Source organism: Lagopus leucura, unplaced genomic scaffold (assembly GCF_019238085.1).
Source record: "Lagopus leucura isolate 7727_CA_CO unplaced genomic scaffold, USGS_WTPT01 Super-Scaffold_100001, whole genome shotgun sequence".
Lineage (NCBI taxonomy): Eukaryota > Metazoa > Chordata > Aves > Galliformes > Phasianidae > Lagopus > Lagopus leucura.
In genome coordinates, this window is record NW_024962262.1 from 34,727,237 (window position 1) to 34,748,581 (window position 21,345).

The window sequence follows — 21,345 nt, forward strand, 5'->3', positions numbered from 1 at the left end:
CCTGGAGGGGAGAGAGGAGCGGCTCCCACCTCCCCCTCATTTCCTCACCGCGCGCTCTCATTGGTGAATCACGCGGCGTGCTAAGCCCGCCTATTGGCTACTCCGCCGGCCGCTCACTTCGATTGGTCGGCGGTCGGGCGGCACCCCGCCCCCCCGGGAGGCTGAGCGGTGCGTTCGGGCCGGAGAGTTGTCGGCGGAGCGGAGTTGGGGGTTGCCGCCGCTCGGCAGCGCGGAGGCGGTTCGCGGTGTCTCGGCTTCTGCCGACCGGGGCGCGGGGATGGCTGCGTCTGGAGGGCCACGCTGAGCCGAGCGATCCCGCGGGGGCCATGCCACTGGCCGCCGCGGGAGGGGAGCCGGGCGGGACGGCCGCCCCGCCAGCGCCCGGCAGTGCCTGAGCCCGCGCCGTGCCCCGCGCGTCGCCATGGACGAGCGCTTCAACAGGTGGCTGCTGCCGCCGCTGCTGGCGCTGCTCTTCCTGCTCATCGTCTACCAGTACGTGTCGCCCGCCTGCCCCGGCGCCGCCTGCCCCCGCCGCCCGCCCGTCTCGGCCCCCGCAGCCCGCCGCGAAGAGCAGCCGGCGGAGCGGGACGAAGAGGAGGCGGCGGCCGCCGTGCAGCGGCTGGAGCCCAAGTTCCCGTTTGCGCGGGGGGAGCTGTGCCGGAGGGTGCGCTTCGACATGCGGGGCCGCGACGTGATCGTCTTCCTGCACATCCAGAAGACGGGCGGCACCACCTTCGGGCGGCACCTGGTGCGCAACATCCATCTGGAGCAACCCTGCTACTGCCGCGCCGGGCAGAAGAAGTGCGCCTGCCACCGCCCGGGCGGCGATAAGGACACCTGGCTCTTCTCCCGCTTCTCCACCGGCTGGAGCTGCGGGCTGCACGCCGACTGGACCGAGCTAACCAGCTGCGTGCCCGCCGCCATGGAGCGCCGCGGCTGCGCCGGCAACCGCACGCTCAGGTCAGTGCCGCGCGGCGGGAGCGGCCCGGGGGAGAGAACGGCCTAAAAGCCCCCGAATAAGTCGGCGAGGCTCGCGTTCCTGCGGAGCTGCTAGCTCTGGGTGCCCTCCTTCCCTTTTGCTGCATACCAGACTTTCGTTTCTCTTCAAACTTCTGTTAATCCCCCGCGTGTGCGGCCGCAGCGAAGGGAGCGAAGCGGTGCCCGGCTTTAAGGCAGGCTTCGTGCGGGGGGCCGCGCTGCTGCTCCGTGGATGTGCGGCCTCTCTGTGTATTCTGTCCCGTGCTTCTGTCGGGTCTGGCAACGAGACTTTGAGTTGCAAATGGAGAAATAGTCGAAGGGCAGCTCCACTGGGTACAGAAAATGCAGTGGGTTGCGAGCTTTGCTCTGGTTTATTTATCTTTAAGCTTTCCCAGGTTAATGTGAGAGATCCTGTCTTTACTTGTGCGATAGCTCCTGGACGTGTGTGGTAATGAGGAAACAGAGGTGTTCTCCTGAACTTTTACACTGTTAGCAATGTAACTTCAATATATGTAAAATACTTAAGAAAAATCCTACTTCCACTTGTGTAGTTTTTCAGATAATGATTCATTTTACCACCCGTCTTAATTTTGAGTCTGAAGACTTGGTATTTTCAGAGGCACCGCTGACATATCATTTTATGTGCGGTGTTGCAGAAACGCATGCGGCCCAATGGCATACAGGGGCTTGCTTTCACTGGCCCCATGCGTCAAGAAGGTATCTTCAACTGCTCAGCCGCTGCCGGTTTATTTGATGTGACTGACAGCTGGCCCTCCTGTATTACAAAGCCAGACACATTTGGCATTATTCCAGTTAGCATAACGTAATTATGATTGCTGAGGACTTGGACTGGACTTGCAGGGTACAATTAGGGCAACTCATACCATTTATATATTTAAAAAATTCAGCTTAGGATAAAACTTTAAAACGTGCTAGCAGGAGAAGAACACAGTGAATGTCTTGGAGTACAAATAATTTAGTGGTAACCCTACAGCTTCAAGGAATATTGAGTAGTTGCAGTGTAAATCAGGGAAGGGAGGACAAAGAACAGTGATCACAGCAATATCTGAAAGCATGCAGTCTGTCTCTGGCTTCCTCTCTTCCTCTGCTGTGGAAAATATTAGTAAGTAAATAACCAAGTGTTATTTTGAATCACAACGATAGCAGGTGGGAAGTAAAATTGGTAAAATAGCAGGTCTTGTACTTTAAAATTAAGAAAAAAAAAATGAGGTCAATTTATGACTTTGAGTTGAATTACAAAAGATGATGTGGGAGTTATTCAGTGGATTGTTAGTAATTATTCTGCTTGAAGGAAGACAAGTAGAGGCACCAGCTACAGCTGACAAGTGTTAATTTTTGTTCTTGTTTGGTTAGTGTAGCATCCTGGGTGAACTTTCTGGGAGGAAGTCCTGTAAATAAAGTTGCTCCTTGTATAATATATGCTGTGCTGGCACCTTTTACTTTTTATCTTTGCTTACTCCATATAGTCAGTTAGCGTGACTTCAATATTTTTCAGTGAGTTTTAGAATGAACCCTAAGGTATGGTTTGTCTCTGCTATGAATGCCTTTGCTGCTGGTGAAGTTGGAGTCAAGCCTAAAATACTTTGCTGGAGGACTGTACTATTAGAGGCATGGATTGAAGGCTTTTTAATGTATGAACTGCAAATTGAGGGCAAGGTGTCTGCATGCCTAAACTAAGCAAGAGACCATCATATGAGCCTAAAGAAGAACACAATGATTTAAAAAAAAAAAAAAAAAAAAAAAAAAAAAAAAATTTAAAGTTGTCTTTCAAAGCTTTTGAGGATATTTGAGGCATTAGACTTCTTTGAATATCTTTTTTTTTTCTTCAGTGTTCCAGCTACAGAGTTAGAAAATTAGACTAATTCAGGTAAATATATGATACTGGATTTTCTTTGTGGGGCAGTGGGACAAATCATATTATGTGTTTGATCTCTAGTATAATACACTTGATGCAATGAGGATGTATCTCTAACTTCCTTTTTTCCTTCATAGCAAGGTATAAACTGTTTCAGATCTCAACGTATGTAACATTAACTACAAATATAGATCTGTGTGTTTTGGAAACTTGCTCCTTGCAGTGCTGGTAATAGTAATGTAAGTCAAAAGGAAACAAGTGAGAGCCTCATATAATCTTGTTCGACGTTATCGAGTATTTCATTTGCTGTTTTCTTAAGTCCTATCTTTCAACACAGGTATTTAGAAGAGTTGATTAGAAAAACTGTACTTTGAATTTGTGGGAGTGCGGACTGTGTGGTGGGTAGAGAAGGAATGGAAGATGGCCCTAAGGGTTTCTGAAATATGTGGAGCACTACCTCTCCCTGGATTATTTCTTTTAAAAATACTGCTCATGAAAGAGATTTTAGGCCTGAAATCTCCTTAAGCTGTTGAAGGGAATTCAGTAGACAGCAGCTACCATTGTGAATCAGTGACTTTGAACTCCTTCAAGCCCAAGCACCAACTTTTAATTTTGATGCCAGTGGACTGTTGTATCTGTGACACAGTGATACGATGATACAAAGTGTGTTGTGTCCAGCTTAGGTACTTCAGTGTTGTAGTGGAAATGCTAAGTGATGGCCTGAAACAGTGATTGAGCACCTGGAGAGAAGGCAGGTCCAACCCAGGGGAGCTCAGATGCAAGCAGTGCAGCTGAGTGACTGGAAGTGGTAGACCCAGGATCCACCTCCCAGACCTCATTTAAGGGTTGGCAGTGGGGATGAGGGTATCTCTTGCTGGAGATCCCTCCCTACCTGAGGCCTTCTGAAGGTAAGCTTCTCTTTTCCTTCATGTCTGACTCTGTGGCTGCTGCATTTGGGTTCATTCTCATTTGCTGTAGCCAGAGACTTTGCCACCCCGTTATTATTGTGGTACTTTCCATCCTATTTATAATATTATAAGTGTGAGAAGATGTTTACTGATTGCACACTAGATGCTGTTCTAGTTTCTAGCGCTGAAGTATAGCTTTCACTTTACAGAAATTGCTATTGTGAAGAATATGCAATTGATACAGTTGTAAATTAAATTATTATTTGCAACTGAAAACTAAAGTAATGATTAGCATAATTAAAGCATTGTGACTTCTCTCACAAGGATGTGGTGGTGTTCACGGGGAGGTTTCTACATCAATAACGCTATCCCCACATTTACTTCAGAGGAAATATATTGCTATATCGAGTGTCTGTAACGTGGGTTACTTTCTTTGTCTTTCAAAAATAGCTGTTACAGTGGAAAGTAATCGGTGCAGAACTTTGCAGCAGTGTGGAAAGGTGAGTGACTTTAGGCTGCCTCTTTAGACAGTGGAGAAACACAGCTCTGAAGGATCTTAGGTGTGATGGAGAGGCAGTTCTTCTCAGGGTAATACAACAGAAGGCTGGAATGAGAGTCTAGATATCAAAAACCTGATGAGGAGTGTTCCTTATCCGGGGCTGCAGTTGGCAGTCCAAGATAATTGCCTCTTGGGTTACCAGATAGAATTTGCTGTATGTGGTAGGGATTGCTTTTTCTTTGCACTTTATGTATGGTAGACTAAAAAGGGACCTTAAGACTTCTTATTAAGGCACACTTTCTCAGTTGTTTGTAATATCATTAATAATTACACATTGTCATTTATTATGAGTTTGATTGAAAGAGGAAGGTGACACTTTAAACCACACACTTGAAAGAATACTTCATTGAAACTGTTGTTGTCTAATTTTCTTATGAAACGGTGAAATTAGTCTAATTCTGTAAACCTCATGAGCTTTATTATTAGTACAGTAGAGTCTTCTACAGTATTGATTTTTTTCATTCATTCATTCACTTGCTTATGCTTTCCTATTTGTAGAGTCTTTTAATTCTGTTACTGTGTGGAAGTATAAATCAGCAGTGAACCCACAAGTTACAGAATTGGGAGAGGTAAATAGAAGCCAGCAGATTCATGTTTCTTCTGATGCAGTCGTATTGAGGTGTGTTTTGTTTTTTTTTTTTTAAGGCTCTAACAAGAGCATAAGATGGACTCCTTCCTTTGCAGCCATGGTAACCATGATCATCACAAAAACGTAAGAGTGCTAATTAAAAATTAGGACTATGCTGAAGGTAGTGGGGAGAAGAGAATAAAAAGCTGTACATGATACTAGTATTGAACCTGGAAAAAAGCACAGAAATGCTCTACCACACCTTGGTGTCTTCTACTGAAGTGAATGTTAGAACCAATGAGCCCTTATAGGTTTCTTTTCTTTCCCTTTTTGTAAGTTTAAGGAATAGGAAGGATAAAAACTGCTTTGAGATCCTGCTACTGACGCTGTAGATTTTTTTCCTTGTGTTGGTCACTTCAGAGGAACCTTTGGTAATTCCTTCAGGGGTTTCATTGTCCTTCTTGCTAGAAGGTGGTGCTGTCTTCCCTCCAGTGCTTAATGTGAATCATTTCTGAGGAACACAGAAGAAAAATGGATCCTTTTCTCTTCATTAGCCTACTGGGTGGTTTGGTTCATAGGAAGTCCTCTTTCAGCCTTCCTTTGGCTGAAGAAAAGCCAAGAAAACTTGGCTGTTTTGCAGTTGTCTGATATTGGTTGTTCAGCTTGAAATTTAGATGCTGCTTCTTTTCTCGAAGGCTATTACTTATATTTCCCATCGTCTTTTTATACAACTAATAATTTCCACTTAATTGTAGAGGTTTATGCTCATCCCCACTGGATTTTACTCCTTTTCTGCCAGTTTACTTAATTTGCAAAATTGATCTGAGTTATAATTTGTCTTTAGCTTTACATCGTGGGTTTATTTAAATGTGTTCTGTATTCAGTGGCTGTGTTGTTGATGTAAACATTGAATAGAATTCAATTCCATTGTAATATATGCTCTGCTTAATTTAACTCTGAGAATTGCTTTCCAGGGAGTTCGGGGGGGGGGGGGGGGGGGGGGGGGGGGGGGTGTTTTTTTTTTTTTTTTTTTTTCTTTCTAGAACATTGGTTTTCTTTCTTAAGACACTAACAGGAAATGTCTACTCATACTATTTTAAAGGCATTTCCTTTTACTTTTATGGTATAAATAACTAACAATTCTACCTGGCTTAATTTCTCACGGTGCTTTTCTCCTGTGAGATGATTGCCCTGCATCCCGCCTTCAGGAAAAGCAGGCAATTGATTGATGGGAATAGGAATCTCCAGTGTCAAGGTTGGTGCAGCCCTAGAAAACCTTTGACCTCAAGCCTTGTCTTGAGATCTCTGAAGCTGCTGCAATAAATCTCAGCAGGTTGCTGTGCTTGGGGACTACAAAAATGATGAGAACTCCATGTTTTCTGCTAACTGCTAGTATTTATGAAAGTTGTTAGTACCAATCTAATGAGGAATTCTTTTTTGGCTTCTTGTGGACTAAAATCTAGGGAAGGAAAAAATAGAGTGGAGCTGTCAGTACCTTCTTCAAAGGCTATGCAGTGTTGTAGGATGGTAGTTGGTTTAACTCTTGTATTAAAAAGCGTCTTATTAATTTCTGTTACCAAGCTGCCTGAATTAAAACTTCTAGTATTCTTGATTATTGATACTAAAACTACTTCTTAGTTTCAGGAGTATGTGTTGTTTTGAGGTCCAATGGGAAAAGTTTCTGTGTAATGTCATTCTGCTGGTAGAGATTAAATCTGTAGACACAGTCATTGGCAACGATAGGGATAAAATTTACTTACTTCGATTTTTCTGAGACTGCTTTGAGGAGGAGGGGGGGGGGGGGGTGGTCTGCCACCTTAGCTCTAGTGATCACAAAAAGCTAAACGAAAAGGGTAAAGAACCATTTTAACTGAATGATTTCTCCCCTCAGGTGTGCTGGCAGTTTTCATATGTTGCCTTCAAAGAGGAAAGCATTTCCTCTTGGAGCTTGGTGCAGCAGTGATAGTGAATTGAGCTCCAAGCATAAAGGCTTTGCTGCTCTCTGTGCAGCATGAGACCTGATAAGAGCAAGGGAACATGTATTCTTTAAAGTATCTAGCATTCAGTATGCTGCCTGCTCTCTGGAAGTACTTGCAGCCCAAACTTAGACTAATTTCTTGATTAAATGTTAGGCTAAATTGATTGTTTTAATGTTCTGAGTTGCTTTACAAGGTATCTTAAAGTCCTTTCAATGTTCTGTTATTGATGAACAAGGTTTTTAAATTCTGTCAAGGAAGCTGATTGGACGACCTATCTGTACATGACCACTAATAAAAGAGAAAAAGATTAACAAGGAAACCTATCTCAGCTTTGTTCAAGATGTGTGTTGATCTTTTGAAAACATTTCTAGTGTGGCAATGTTGATAATTATTGAAACACCTGTGGTCTCTTCCATGAGCAGTGCTTAGGATCTTGGTAATGACTAAATGGTATGAAGTGTGTTCTTACAGTCCAAGCCCAGAGGGCTGTGGTTGCTCTGCTACTGAAGCAGTTATTTTCTATGCATACATAGCTATTGTGCAAGAATGAAACCTTTTAAGGAACATAGTGAAGAACTGATGAAACAAACCATGATATTCATAATTGACTTGATGCTTTGCTACCTGATTCTGTGAAATAATGTGATATTTCTAGGAAGGGGTGGCATGTAGCTCCAGGTGCTGTTTGGTGCTTTTCAGGATGTTAGAGCACTTGGAGGTGCTGACCTCCCTTCAGAGACCAGTTACATCTGGTAAATAAGTAAACTGGAAACTCAGGAGTGAAAGAAAGAGGCATACTTCACATGTTTCTTTCCTCCAGAATACCCAAGAAGAGGTAAGAAACCTGTTCAATGTAAGCTGGAAAAGTTAGGAAGCATTGCAGAAAATGGTGTGACAGCATATGAGTTAAACTAATAAAGGAACTGGAAACATTAGCTGAATGAAATGCAAATAAACTACCAACTCAGCAAGGATGCAAATTGCTAGTTTGTCATCTGGGTGTGGGAGTAGTTTCTTCCAAGTCCTTTGGCTAAATTGTCAAGAGTTTGATAAATGGTCAACTGTGTGACTATAGGAGCTGAAAAAATACTTCATTCTCTTGAGCAACAATCTTCAATGGTATCACAACAGGAATTAAAAATTATTGCCTTGGAAACGTAAAGTGGGGAGTTCAAGAGTACTCTTGTGAAAGAAACTAAATTTCATTGAATTGAAGGAACTTTTGTGGGAACTTCTAAAAATGAAATCTGGATATATGGTATGTAATAGGCATGTGATATACTTTGCTGAAGTAATCACAAATTTAAAGAAATGTAATAGAATATTTCAGGTTGTAAATTGTGTAAGAAATAGTAGTAGGTAGTATGGAGCTGTTCCTCTGTCAGCTGATCTCTCGTAAAAGCTGAACTCGTGTAGATCAATTCAGATTAAGTGCCTTTAGGAGTTAAATCATTCGAGAAATTGGTTGGATGTTTTCTCCAGAACTAATGAATCATAAAAGCCTCCTAAAGGGAAGGTGTAGACGTCTCAACATAGTGTCACATGTTGACTGTATAAGTGTTGTGCATTGTTATTCAAACTCCACTGAACAAAGGAAGGAATATTCAGTAAAACAAAACACTGTTACTGAGTTGCACATTCTTGTTGAGGAGAAAGAGCCCCTACTTTCTTCAATGGTGGCAGTTGTAAAAGTGGCTTGTGGTGTATCTAACATCCTATTTATGCCAGTTTATCCAAATTGCATCATTCTGATAGTTCAAGAAAGCATCAAGAATTCTCACAGAAACAAAGTATGGGTAGACATATGCAATATATCTCCAGGATGATGGATGGTTTTTTTTTATTGACAGTAATGAATAAATTGTAGATTTACCACACGTGCACTAAAATATAGGATACACAAGCAGTTTAATTTTCAATGTTATGATCATCTTAATCAGTCCTGGGGTTATAATGAATTAAGGTTTGCAAAAGTTTTTTTTTCCCATTCTCATATGAGGTGTAACAGTATTAATGGACAGACCTTGCTGAGTCTTAGACTTCCATTTTTAGAACTTAGGCAAACTTAAATGCATGTGGAATAAAACTTCAGAGGTAGTAATGCAGGAAAAAGAGTGCATTTTTCTTTAACCAAGTAACATATTTCTATTGTTATTCTAGCACTGGCTTTTGTTTAAGTGGCAAATAAACTTATATCTCACTTTGTATATTTTCACACTCAAAAGTAGCTATTTGCAATTCTTGACTTCATTTCCATGTATTTGCATACAGACTACAGCTGAGAATTTGGGGATGAGTGGAATAGCAACTGATTGTGTTGGCTGAGAAATTCCTAAGAGTAGGAGGTGAAGTAAAGAGGAGCATAGGAATCAACTGTGAGCATGAAATAAGGGCTAAGGCTGAAAGATACCAGAGAAGGGCTGAGAGCAGAAATACAGCTACAGTCTTGCAAGGTGAAGAAATAATAGGATATCTTGAGCCTTGTATGTTCTTTCCAACTCTCCAAGTCCAACTTTTGGCTTCACATAGAACTACCTGAAATGCTCATTTTTTTTCAGAATATTTGGGGAAAAAAAAAAAAAGCATAGTAAAACATTGCCACTAACGCTGCACTTAGATGTGCAGCAGGCCAGCTGCCTTAGCAAGGAACAGCTACTGTCTTTACCCTGCTGCACCCTGCTCTCTCCTGTCCTGGGCCAGTAGTCAAATGAGTCTAAAACTGTCTTTGAGTGCCCAGCCCTTCACATCAGGCTCACTGGTTGTGCTGATTCAGGGCCATGACATGGGGAGACAACACTTAGGAAGAAGACACCAATCATTTTATTAGACATAAATGGTATGAACAGCATAAACTGTTTCAGAATCGTAGAATGGCTTGGGTTGGAAAGGACTTCAAGGATCATTAAATTCTAAGCCCTCTGTGACAGTACTAAATCAAATTGCCCAGGGCCCCATCCTTGAGCACCTCCATAGGTGGAATACCCACAACCTCTTTGGGCAGCCTGTTCCAGCACCTCATCACTCTCTCAGTTAAAAAAAAAAAAAAAAACTTCTCCCTAACATCTAATCTAAATCTCCCTTCCTTTAGTTTAAAACCATTCCCTCTTGTCCTTTCATTGTCTTTATACCCATGTATAAAGTTGATTTCCCTCATGTTTATGAACTCCTTTTAAATATTGAAAGGCTGCACTGAAGTTCCTCACAGGCTTCTCTTTCCCACTGGCCTCTTCCCCAGGTCCTCCTTCTTCTCCTTCTTATAAATGGGAGTGATAGTTCCCTTTTTCCAGTCCCTGGGGACTTTGCCTGACAGCCATGTCTGTTTAAATAAGATGGAGAGTAGCTCAGCAACCTCATCCTGGGATGCATGTCATCTGGATCCATGGACTTGTACACTTTCAGTCTCACAAGTAGCTCTCAGACTTGCTCTGCTCTTACAATAGAGTGATGTATGCTCCCCCAGTTCCCACCTAGACAGGTTCAGGGATGCCTGAATCCTTGCTGCAGAATCCAGTCAAGGAAGGATCACAGGTACATAATGTGGAAGCTTGTGTGTTTTTTTTTCTTCCAAATAAAACTTGGTGTATGGTCTAGAGCTCACCTTCTGTTTTTCTATACTTGACTAGGAGAGAAAGACCTAGATATAATGAAGTACTTTAAGAACTAGCTAGTTTGAGCTTCTGTCCTACAGACTTCCACATCCCCTACTGTCCCTCTCTCCCCACCTGGCTCATCAAGTCATGTGCGTGTTTTAGTAAGAGAACCAAATGTTAAATTAGGCATTCTCAGCTCTTGTACTGTAAATCCCACATAGTGTAGTTGTAATGTAACTTTTTCATCCATTGACTAGACCTCCTGTTTTAGTTATGGGATTAGGACCATTAGCTTCCAAGAGGTTTCAAACATGAGTGACCTCTTACTGTTGAAAACCAGGCAGAAGAGCCTTTGTCAAGTTCAAGCCATGTCTTTTCTGTTGTTGATTTAACAAGGTTTAGATGAGAAGAATAACTTCATGAATTATTCTGTTTTACTTTGCTACTAGTTACTTTTATTTATTGCTTAATTATTTCAGTAGGATGGGATCTCTGGCAGCCATAGAGCTCAGTCTTCTGCTCAGAAGTAGAACTTGGAGCAGGTTGCTTTGGGCCTCATCCACAGGGTTTGAATCTGTGGAGAAACTACAGTGTCTCTGAGCAACATTTTGCAGTGTCTGACCATCTGTAGAAGGAAAGAGCTTGCCTTTTCACCTAGCTGAAATTTCTGTTTTCTGACTTATGTTTCGGGTGTGTGGTTGAGGAGCTTAGGGACATGGTTTAGTAGTGGACATGGTAGTGCTTGTTGATGGTTGGATTTAGTGTTCTTATGGGTCTTTTCCAAACTACATGATTCAGGGGCCCCATTCTCAGAGACATTCAAGGCCAGGCTGGATGTGGCTCTGAGCAGCCTGGTCTGGTGGTTGGTGACCCTGCATATAGCAGGGTGAAACTAGATGATCATTGTGGTCCTTTTCAACCCAGGCCATTCTATGATTCTGTGAGGAGCTTCCTCTTGTTTGTATCTCTGCAGAGCATGTAGATTAACTGAATGTAGCTTTTTCTTAAAGTGCTCTGGTCCTCTGTAACACGTCATTTTTTTCAGCAAGGTCTTTGCTTTGTTCTCTTGTCGCCTACATCTGCACTCTAAAGCTGGCAGGTCAATGAGCATGTAAATGCACACTGCCTTATTTTGTAGCCCTGCCTCTGACATCTGCAGATTATTTCACATTAGTGTATATCTCTTTTTCTTTTGATTAAATTGTCAAATACCTGACAATATGACAAAGAATCCTATTGTGATATGGGTCAGTAGCAAGCATCTAAACGGCTGCTGGGCATTGGTATAGAGTAATAGTAAAACTGATGGACGGCATCTGACAAACAGATTGACTGAGAAGCTTAACTGCAGCCACACAGAACTGCAGCTTGGATTAGGAGATCAGTTGGGATGGTAAATGTCTATCATTCTTGTTTCATGCTCAATTGTTTGTATTTCAGTCCGTTATGAGATTTTTCCAAAGAAAATATTTAAAGTAAATAAAATGAATTAGGAAGTGTTCATAGTACACACATTATTGTGGTTACATTGATATTTTAAATAAAATAGTCTGTACTTTCAGGAACTAAATTTTAGCACTATGACCAGAGGCTTTTGCTTTTCTTGTGTATGAGTAGGTAAGAGAAGAGTTCAAAAGCACATAGAGTACTAAAGATACCTTTTTCACAATTGTATGTTTTAGTACTCCCACGCCTGTAGGAGAAGGACTTGCTGTTTCCTGTGTTATCCAGGGTTATGTCTTACACTTGTGATTTAACTTCTTGTCAGCCTGTCTTTACCCATTCTCACACATTGCAGCTCCCCCTATTTTGGTTGCTCTTCTGCTTTTGTCTTATGTGCTTTTCTTGTTCACAGTGTACTTGCTTGCTGTGTGTGTACAATGAGCAGGCTGAAGTGGTACTTGTCTCTGTTATGCTTGTTTGGCAAACTGCAGGCTTGAATTGTTCAGTTCTGAGCTTCTCTGACCTGCTGAAGTTCAATGGGGCTCTGGGAGTTTTAGCTCTTTGGTCTGAGACATATGAGGGCTAACTGAATTTACTACTTTAATCTGCCCTAACTTCTTTGTTTTATTGTTCTCTCTGTTCCTAGCAGTACACAAAAGCTGATAAGGAGAAATAACTGCTCTTCTCTCTTCCTGAAACATATTCTCTGTAACTCTGTTTCTATCTGCTTCCTAAAGCTGCTACTCAGTTTTTATAACTGTTTCTCTTAGATTTGTATTCAGTTTATTTAAGGAGAAGAATATTAAATGATTGGAAGCAGTCTCTATGGTGTGTGCTTCATTGTTCTACTTTCATGATGTCTTGGAGAAGAAGGTATTTAAGATTGGTATTGATAGTTATTGTGCTCTACTGTCAACTGTTGGTCGGCAGTACTGAAATCTCTGCTCTATAGGGTGACCCCTATAGAGTAAAGAAAAGCTTCTTTACAGAAAGGGCTGTTAAGCATTGGAATAGGCTCCTGAGGGGGGTGGTTGAGTCACCACCATCCCTGGATGTGTTTAAAACCATTTGGATGTGGTGCTGAGGGACGTGATTTACTGGAGGGTTGTTAGAGTTAGGGTAGTATTGTTAGGTTGTGGTTGGTCTTGATGGTCTTTATGATCTTTTCCAACCTGAGCAATTCTATGATTCTAGGAGAGCTTTTTTCAAAATATCGCCTCTCTTCTGGCCTTATAATATATTGCAACCTTCATAGCCACTAGCTTCATTCACCTTTCCAGCAGGTGAAGGAAGGCTGATGAGTCCCAGCTCTTCCCCCTCTCACAGAAGGAAAGAAGGAAGACTGCTAATGCCCCTGGAGCCCAGCAAAAAAAGGTGGTCGTTTGATGAGACTAGGAAGTTAGGAAGTGAAGAAGTTATCTGTAAGTAGGGTAGGAGATAGTCCTGGGGTATACAGAGGGAAACGTGATCTCACAATAGAGACAAAAGGCAAAAGAAATCCAAATAGTACATCTGTGTTTGCATCAAAACACTGGAATATGCAGAGCTCTATCAAGTGAATTTTCAGCAGCTGTTCTGGCAGGGCAGTGGTTTGTTCAGTCTCGGTCAAATCTGTGTTGCTCTCAAGTACTTGAAAGCTAAATTTAAGCAGTTTACATCTTTTTTCTTATCTCTTAATAGATTTTTTAATTTTTTTTTGCTTCATGCTTCTTGAATTCATGTTGACTATCTGACTTTCTTTCTGCAGTTATAAGTTAAGAAAAACAGCAGTTCACAGAAAATGGTAAATGTTTAATTCCAAGACCTGGAGCCCTAAGAGCAACATGGTATATAGATGCACAGAAGCTGCCTTTATCATTTGGTCATTCTCCTCTCCTTTGTCTTTGAAGTCCTTTCATTCTCTTCTGGCTTCTCAGTTATATTGCTCCCTAGTCAGCATGGTGGTAGTGGCTGTGGTTGATTGATTGGAGACTCAAGTGCCAGGCAGTTAATGAGTATTACATAGAGCAGTTAGTCAGCAAACCTGAACAGGGAGAAAGTTTTTTGCTCTGTAGTTCTGATCACCATGTGTAGTATGTGGTTCAAAGTATGTGTGATAAATAGTTGTTCTGTACAATATATTTATGACTCTTACAAGAACAAACATGTTTTCTCCCCTCTGAAAATCTTTTTTTTTTTTTTTTAATAGAAATTACTTAAAAATTGAAAAGAATTTATGAAAGTAAAATCCTTGTGAGTGACATGGGAACTACAAAGGTGCTGTATGGGAGTCCTGAAGCAAATGCATGCACCTATCAAACTGAGGTGGGCATAGCAGCATAAACAGGAGGTAGAACACAAAGCTGTTCAGTTTTTTAAAGGTCAAATTTTGTCTGCAAGAACAAAGTTGGAATGATCATAAATTCTGGCAGGGTATAGTAAAAATGCAATGCAACTAAGGAAGATGTTTGAGGAAAAACTTTCAGAAGATATAAATTGCACTTTTTGAAATACTCTTGGAAAGTGAAACCTGCTAGAAAATGTATAGGGCTAATAGGTATCTGTCCTTCAGTAATCTGGAAATAAAGCTCAAGAAGTTAGTTTTACCACTCGCATTTGTATTCATCTTTGAGCTTTGAAGAAGTTCTGGATCTTTCTTCAAATTGAAGAGTTGGTAGAGGCAATTATGGAACAAGGTGTGTGTTTTATTTTTTTTGACAAGAACCAGATGGTATTTAAAGGCACCACTTACCACAACCAGATGGCATTTAAAGAAGCTCAAGAATTAAACAACCAAACTACTTCATGTGGATGTGACTTTCTACTTAAAGCTTGGTATTTGGAAAACTTGAAAGTAGTTTTTAAAAAGAGCCCTATTGCTTACTAGTAAGCTTGACATCTGCCAAGGGGAAAACTAGGAGAAAGTACTGTAGGGAATGGAATTATACTCACCTAATATGGCACAGTAGGAGATCCAAGTGACTTTTGAAATATGAAACTGTGCCTCAGTTGTCATGTAAGAGGATTTCTGAAAAGATTAAGAAAATATGTTACAAGGAAGGTCTGGTGATTGTAGTCTGCTTGAGTTGCCAAGGGCATTCAACAAGATTATGTTGGCTTGTTGTTTTTGGTTATTTTTTTTTTTTTTCTTTGACAAAGGCTGTGTGGGACACTTACTTGCTACCAAATAAGAAGGAAGGTTTTGTCTTGAGTGTAGGAATAGTGCTCCTGTATTTTGTTTTTAGTATGTTCACTTTTTTATTTTCTAAAATGCTGACAAAAGAGAAGGGATATCATGCAGAAAGAAAATGAGTAGTAAGATAGTGATACTGTGGATTGTCAAGAAAAAGCTGACTGTGAGGACTTGTGGTAGGTCTTTATTAGGTAAGTCATTGCTAAAATGACAGTTGGCATTCTTAGTCAATAAGTGTGCAGCGATGCTTATAAAATCCAAGTTTTTCCTTGTGCAGTATGAACTTTGAGGTAACATCATACTTCTCTTCAAGAAAGACTGCAAGGAAGATTCAAAGAGCTGCAGGTTAGTCAGTCTCGTATCCATCCCTGGAAAGGTGACTGAGCAAATTTCCCTGGAAGCCACTTCCAACCATGTGAAGAACCAGAAGAGGACTGGGAACAGCCAGTACAAAGTTGAGTGGCAAGCTGTGATGATCCAACCTCACTGTCTTCTGCAATGAGAGGACTGGCTATGAAGACCAGTGGGTTGATCTTAACAAGGACTAAATCAAGCTCTTCCCTAGTGGCATTTGAGCAATATGAATGAGAAATGGACTGGATGGTATATGATATATGGTATATGATGAACTGAACTGTTGCTCTCCAAGTGGATGTGAGCAACCATAAAAGGCCAGGTGGTAGCTGGTTACTTGTGGTGTCACTGAAGAAGTAACACGGGGATCAATGCTTTTTAAAGGTCTATGGTTATGACCTGGATGATGAAATGGAGGTTTGTGGGTAAGTGGAAAATGGGAACAAGAATTCCAAGCAGGAGTGTGTAGACATGTCATTTCTAGGCTTTTGGATGCATACAGTGGTAGAATTTAGTGAATGCCAGAGATGGTCTATGCAGAAGGAAGTTATCTACTTCCTCACTGGCATATCTCTCAAGTGCCTCTGAAGTATAGGATGACATGACTTTGCTAGCCACATTATACACTTGATTCATTACTCACTAGATCATTACAAGTTATGCTCTAGGTCATATGTGTACAGCCCTGGCCCTGGACAGCTAGTAATGCTTCCCCACAAGATTATAAACTTTTTAACATTGTGATGCTTAGCAATATTTTTCATGGATTTGTTGCATGTAGCTTGATTGCTAGCCATGTAGGTGACAACAGAATGCTGTGGAGGGGAGAGAGTGGTGCAGTGCTGACTCCACCTTTTGAGTCTGCCACATGCACTCAGCTGAATGGCAACCAGTGTGTGCCACACATTGCAGGTGCTTGTGCTTCCTGACAGAGTGCAATGATTGCTGATAATATTTCAATCTATCCACTTGTGTGTGCCTATGAAAACGTGTAATATTTGTTATTAAGCAGACTCGTATGTTGTATTTAATTATTAAAATTGGGCTTGTGTTATTTTGTAAAATAACAAGATAGTAAGTTAACACACACATTTTTTTTCACTAAAACAAGGTCAAATAAGTTTAGTTTTTATTGCTCTTTTTTGTTATAATAAAAATATTGAAAAGTTTTGTTACTTACATACACTAACTATATTATCTATCCTATATGCAGCCCAAGAAAATTCCTCTTCATTCAGTGCAGCATAGGCAAGCCAAAAGGTTGAACATCTGTGCTCTAGGTGCTTTGTGTGACCAGAGACTGATATTGTTGAAGGCTTACTTTGATTAATTCCTGCTTTTGTTTAAATGCAGAACATCTACAGGACAATAGTTTTAGGAGGGCATGAATGAAGATTGGTAGAAAAAGAATATGGGATGCACTGTATTTTAAACAGAAGTTGATTGCGAGTGTGGAGTCAGAGTTGAAGAGAGAGTAAGGTTTTGGGATTGCTGAGAAACAGAAACTTTGAGATCTGAAAATGAGTGGTGAAGAGGAGCAGGAGAAGGGTAGGGTCTATGTCTAGTATAGCCTGTAAGTATGTGTGTGGCTCAGCAGTGACATTGAATAGAAGTAGCTGGAGGTTTTAAGAGTTTTGAAAACTGGCTGTAATTGTTTTACATTTTCATATCCAAATTGAACTGCCATCCATGGAACGCATAATTTTTTTTTTTTTTAAACTCACAGTAGATGAGCTTAATGTATTTTTCCTGACTTCAAAAATAATGCAAATCCTAGAACTCGTAGCAGTTGACTATCCAAGATTTGAGCATTCAAAGAAGACTCCTTTTTAGGACAGCACCAATGATTCTCATGGTAGAGAAACAGTTTACAAGGATTTCGCTGCTGCTACTCAAAACTTTTTGAAATAAATGCAAACTCCTGAAGAAAGAGGACATGTTAGTGCCAATTGTTATTCTTTCACACCTTACAGACACTTTGTCACATCAGTTTCAAGTTTATTGGTCCGGTTGCCCATGTAGCACTCAAACTCAGTTTTATGCAGGCACTTGGATTGCAGTAGATGGATTATAATCCTACTAAATCGAAATAGTCATTATGGAATACAGTAAACTTTGAGTGAAATTTCTGTGAGCTGTGTGTATATGCACCTTTTAATCCCTTCCATAATGAAAATGCTTTTTTTTTTTTGGCATGATGAGATGTTGGCATGAAAAGTACTTGCACGTGAGAAGATGCGCTTAGATACATCTGCCGTGGTAAATCCTATTCACCTGAAGTTCTGAATCTGCAAATTCTGACAGCTTTTTATACAGTGGTACAGCTGTTAGCAAGCGTATGTATGATAGCAATGCTTAGAAAGATGTATAAAGCAAATGCTTAAAGATGTATAAAGCAAAGAAATCCTTTACCTTCATTTGGCACTTTTAAGATAAAATACACTGGCTCTTGAAACTGTAATTTTAAATCTTCAACTATGAAGCTTTTTAAAGAAATGATGGGATCTTTTTCAGAAATGCTGTACAATCTTCTAGGACCTTGAATCAGACAGTGTATATTGGTGGAATTATTTCCTCTGTGCATTGCCATCTCCATTTTAATATTGAGCATACCAAACTTTGAAATCCCTGAAACTGAAGTCTTTCTGATAATGCATAATATATCTGACCAGGATTTAAAAAAATATATGAAAACCTCAGAGTGAGGGAGAATCATTTACGAGGCTGGAAAACAGATCTATTGCTTGCTTTAAGTGCCATTCAAGTGTGTTGGCTTTTCTTTAGTCTTTCTTTTTTTCTTCTTCCTTCAAATCCAACTCATTTTCCCCTCTCCCAGTGGTTGCTCGGCTTAAGGCAATCTGCATTTTCCATCTCCTTGTTCAGTCACCTTCTGAGGCTTGATTGCAGTCATGCTTTTGGAAGCTGTCAAGAACACTGTCAGCACTAACTGCTCCAAAGCTTCCTTCCTTGCTGACTTTCCCTTTCTGTCACTTGCGTGCTTGTTTTCTGCCTTCCTAAGACTGCTCAAAATGTGTAGGGAAGAAATCATCTTTTTTCTCTCTTCCAACATATTCTATACATCACAGCATACCAGTATTGGTACTTTTTTTTTTTTTTTTTTTTTTTTTTCTGTTGAAAGTAGGTCAGGACTGATTTTTGGCCCTGTTTAACATAAAAATAGATCATTATTTTCACTGTTAGGTAAAGATGACTGGTTATTCACAGTGTACAGAATGGAGTGGGGACAAGGGGACAAAGTAATTCTCTGAAGTTACATCCACCTACTACAGCTTTTTGTATTTTGATGCAACTACAAGATAAGTTTCCACAGTTTTTTTCCATGTGTTGTTTAGTACTGTTTCTTTTTAAGTTAAATTGCCTGCAAGGGGAAGAGAAAAGCAGGGGACAAGAGCAGGTCTAGAGCTGGAGTGACAGTATACGGTTTCCTTGTGAGGAACTTACATGAAAAATTCCTTGCTTTATTTTCTTTTTTTTTTCCCCACTGTAACGTATGTGAGGCAACATTACTGATTGATTTGGATGTAAATAGCTAGGATATAATTGCATTGCAAAGTCTTTTTATTTAATGTGAATGGAAATAAACTTCATATCTGCATTCATACCTGATGGTTTGAATGTCTAATGCCTCCACTGATTGCAATAATTTATCTTCTAAACTGCTCAAGGAATTTTGATAAAATCTACAATTAACTGATAAGTCTAGAGGAGACAAACTTTATTACATCCTAATCTATGCAAAAGCTGCGTGTGCCTCTGCCATTCAGTTATGTGCATTGTGCAGTTGTGTAAAATAATGTATCCTGTATTTACATCTTCTGGCTGTTGGGGAAAAATGAAAGAGGAAGCAGTTCCTCAGTGCAGAATGGTTTGTTTGTTTGTTTCCTTTCTTATGTGTATCAGTGAGTAAGGTTTGTCAGCAGCATCTGATTTCAGAGGATGGAATGCTCATCTGCGTCTTTCCGTATGCCCGTGTTGCTATTGAGAAATAGTAATTAATGGAAAGGTCAAATCACTGAGCAGTCTTAAGTACTTTATGGCTTGTTGCCACTTACTTATCTGTGTTTGATATTGTCTCACATACTTAGCTAGCGTCATTTGTTCCAGAGGAATTTATAATTTATGCTGTGAAGGTTCAGAGTTGCCTGTGAGATCTTCACCAGTAATACCAGTGGGAGGAAACTCTTCTGAAACAAAGAAATGCAGAGGGTTGCTGTCACTCAGTTTCTTTGATAAGGCATTAAATTTACTCACCTTCTAGTAGAAATCTTCACACAAAGACCCCAAAATAATTTGTTAGTCAAAATAACTTGCCTCTTACTTTCAAGATCTGTTTATTCTTCTGTTCTTACAACTCTCAACAATTTCAGTGACACCACTGAAAGGATCACTTTATCTTTTCAACCTGGAACCTGATATCGCTTAGGGGCAACTTCTTCAAACCTACGCTTTATCGATCCGATGATTTGAGAGAAATCTTCTAGTGGGTAATGAGCTAATTGTAAGCTTGCACAGTTCTGTGTTGTAATTTAACTGTTGTACCAGCTAGTAGCCTGACTGTGTTGAGCTGCTGCTAGCACCTCATTTAAGTGAATAGTGACCCACTCTTCACTGGCTCGTACATGCTATTGTACAGCATGATAATGTTTGGATAACTGAGGGGTTGATTCATTACAGGGCTGTGCAGTCATCCAAGGGAACAGGCTTGAGAGGCGTGCTGAAGAGAATTGTGGAATCAATCCTAGAATTTTTTGGGTTTGGAGGGACCTCAAAGATGATCTAGTTGCAGCCCCCTTCTGTGGGCAGGGTTGCCAGCTGCTAGATCAGACTGTCCAGGAATTTCAACAAGTAGAGGCGTGTGAAGTCTTGCATCTGGGGACTGACAGTGCTAGGACAAGGCGTGCTGGGGGCCGCTCAGCTTTAAAGGAGCCTGGTGGAAAAGGATCTGAGGGATCCCTGTGGACACCAAACTGAACATGAGTCAGCAATGTGCCCTTGCTGCCAAGAAGGCTAACTGTATCCTGAGCTGCCTCAGACAAAGTATTTTGAGTATCACCAGCAGATCTATAGAGGTGGTCCTTTCCCTCTGCTCAGCATTGGTGAAGCTGCACCTGGAGTACTGAATTCAGTTCTGGATCATACTGCCAGGAGTCCAAAGGAAGGCTGCCAAGGTGATCAAAAGACAAGAGCACCTCTCCTATTAGGAGAGGCTGAGAGAGATGGAACTGTTCACCTTGGAGAGGAGAGGGGAATCTCATCGATATCTATGGATCTCAATAGTGTCTATAAATACTTGAAGAGAGGGTGCAGAGAAGATGAAGCCAGGCTTCTTTCAGTTGTGTCGAGTGACAGAACAAGAGAGAATGGACACAAGTTGGTGTCTACCAAGAACAGTCTTTGTGAATATAGAAACATCACAAAGGTAGACTGCCCTCCCTGTAGCAAGGAAATTTCTGTAAGTAACAAACACCATGAGCAGTCAGAGAGCTTTGTCCTTTTTTGTTGCATTGAAAAGTGCAATAATAGTCTGTTCAGGAGTGCTGTAAATTTCACGTGGTTTGTTTCAATGTGTAATTTCAGGCTTTAAATCTTTTTTTAAAATCTAACATTTGTAAAAAATATGTTCTTCTAGAAGGACGTAGCTGCAAATCCACAGGAAATCTTTTAACATTTTAAAAGATTTCTGAAAAGTGTGTAAACCACCTCATTTTGCAGTGGGATGTTTGCAAGCTACTACTCAAAGCTCTAGTTGATTTACAATAGCAATAATTGTTTTTGTGCTAGGGACAATTCTAGAAAATTTGCTTGATCTGTTTTGTAAACACTCAGCTATTGAATCACTTTTTTGTCTGTTCTCTGTTGCTGGATATTATGTATGGAAAAGAACAGGAAGTAAATCA

General features: G+C 40.7%; 1 protein-coding gene and 1 long non-coding RNA gene across 3 annotated transcripts in view; both read left to right on the forward strand.

The window, feature by feature from the left end:
- The first annotated feature begins 421 nt into the window (after nt 1–421).
- HS6ST3 (heparan sulfate 6-O-sulfotransferase 3) overlaps nt 422–21,345 on the forward strand; it is a 281,690-nt gene continuing 260,766 nt past the window's right edge. Inside the window, exons 1-2 of one of the 2 annotated variants that reach the window (XM_042867471.1) lie at nt 422–541; nt 584–960. In XM_042867471.1, coding sequence (XP_042723405.1) covers nt 422–541; nt 584–960 — 497 coding nt within the window. Of the gene's footprint in view, nt 961–21,345 lie in introns of both variants that reach the window. The other variant, XM_042867470.1, reaches the window with a different exon arrangement.
- On the forward strand, nt 4,821–5,366 carry LOC122177765. The gene is made up of 3 exons (XR_006178141.1): nt 4,821–4,890; nt 4,967–5,033; nt 5,334–5,366. It is a non-coding gene; the product is annotated as an uncharacterized LOC122177765 (long non-coding RNA).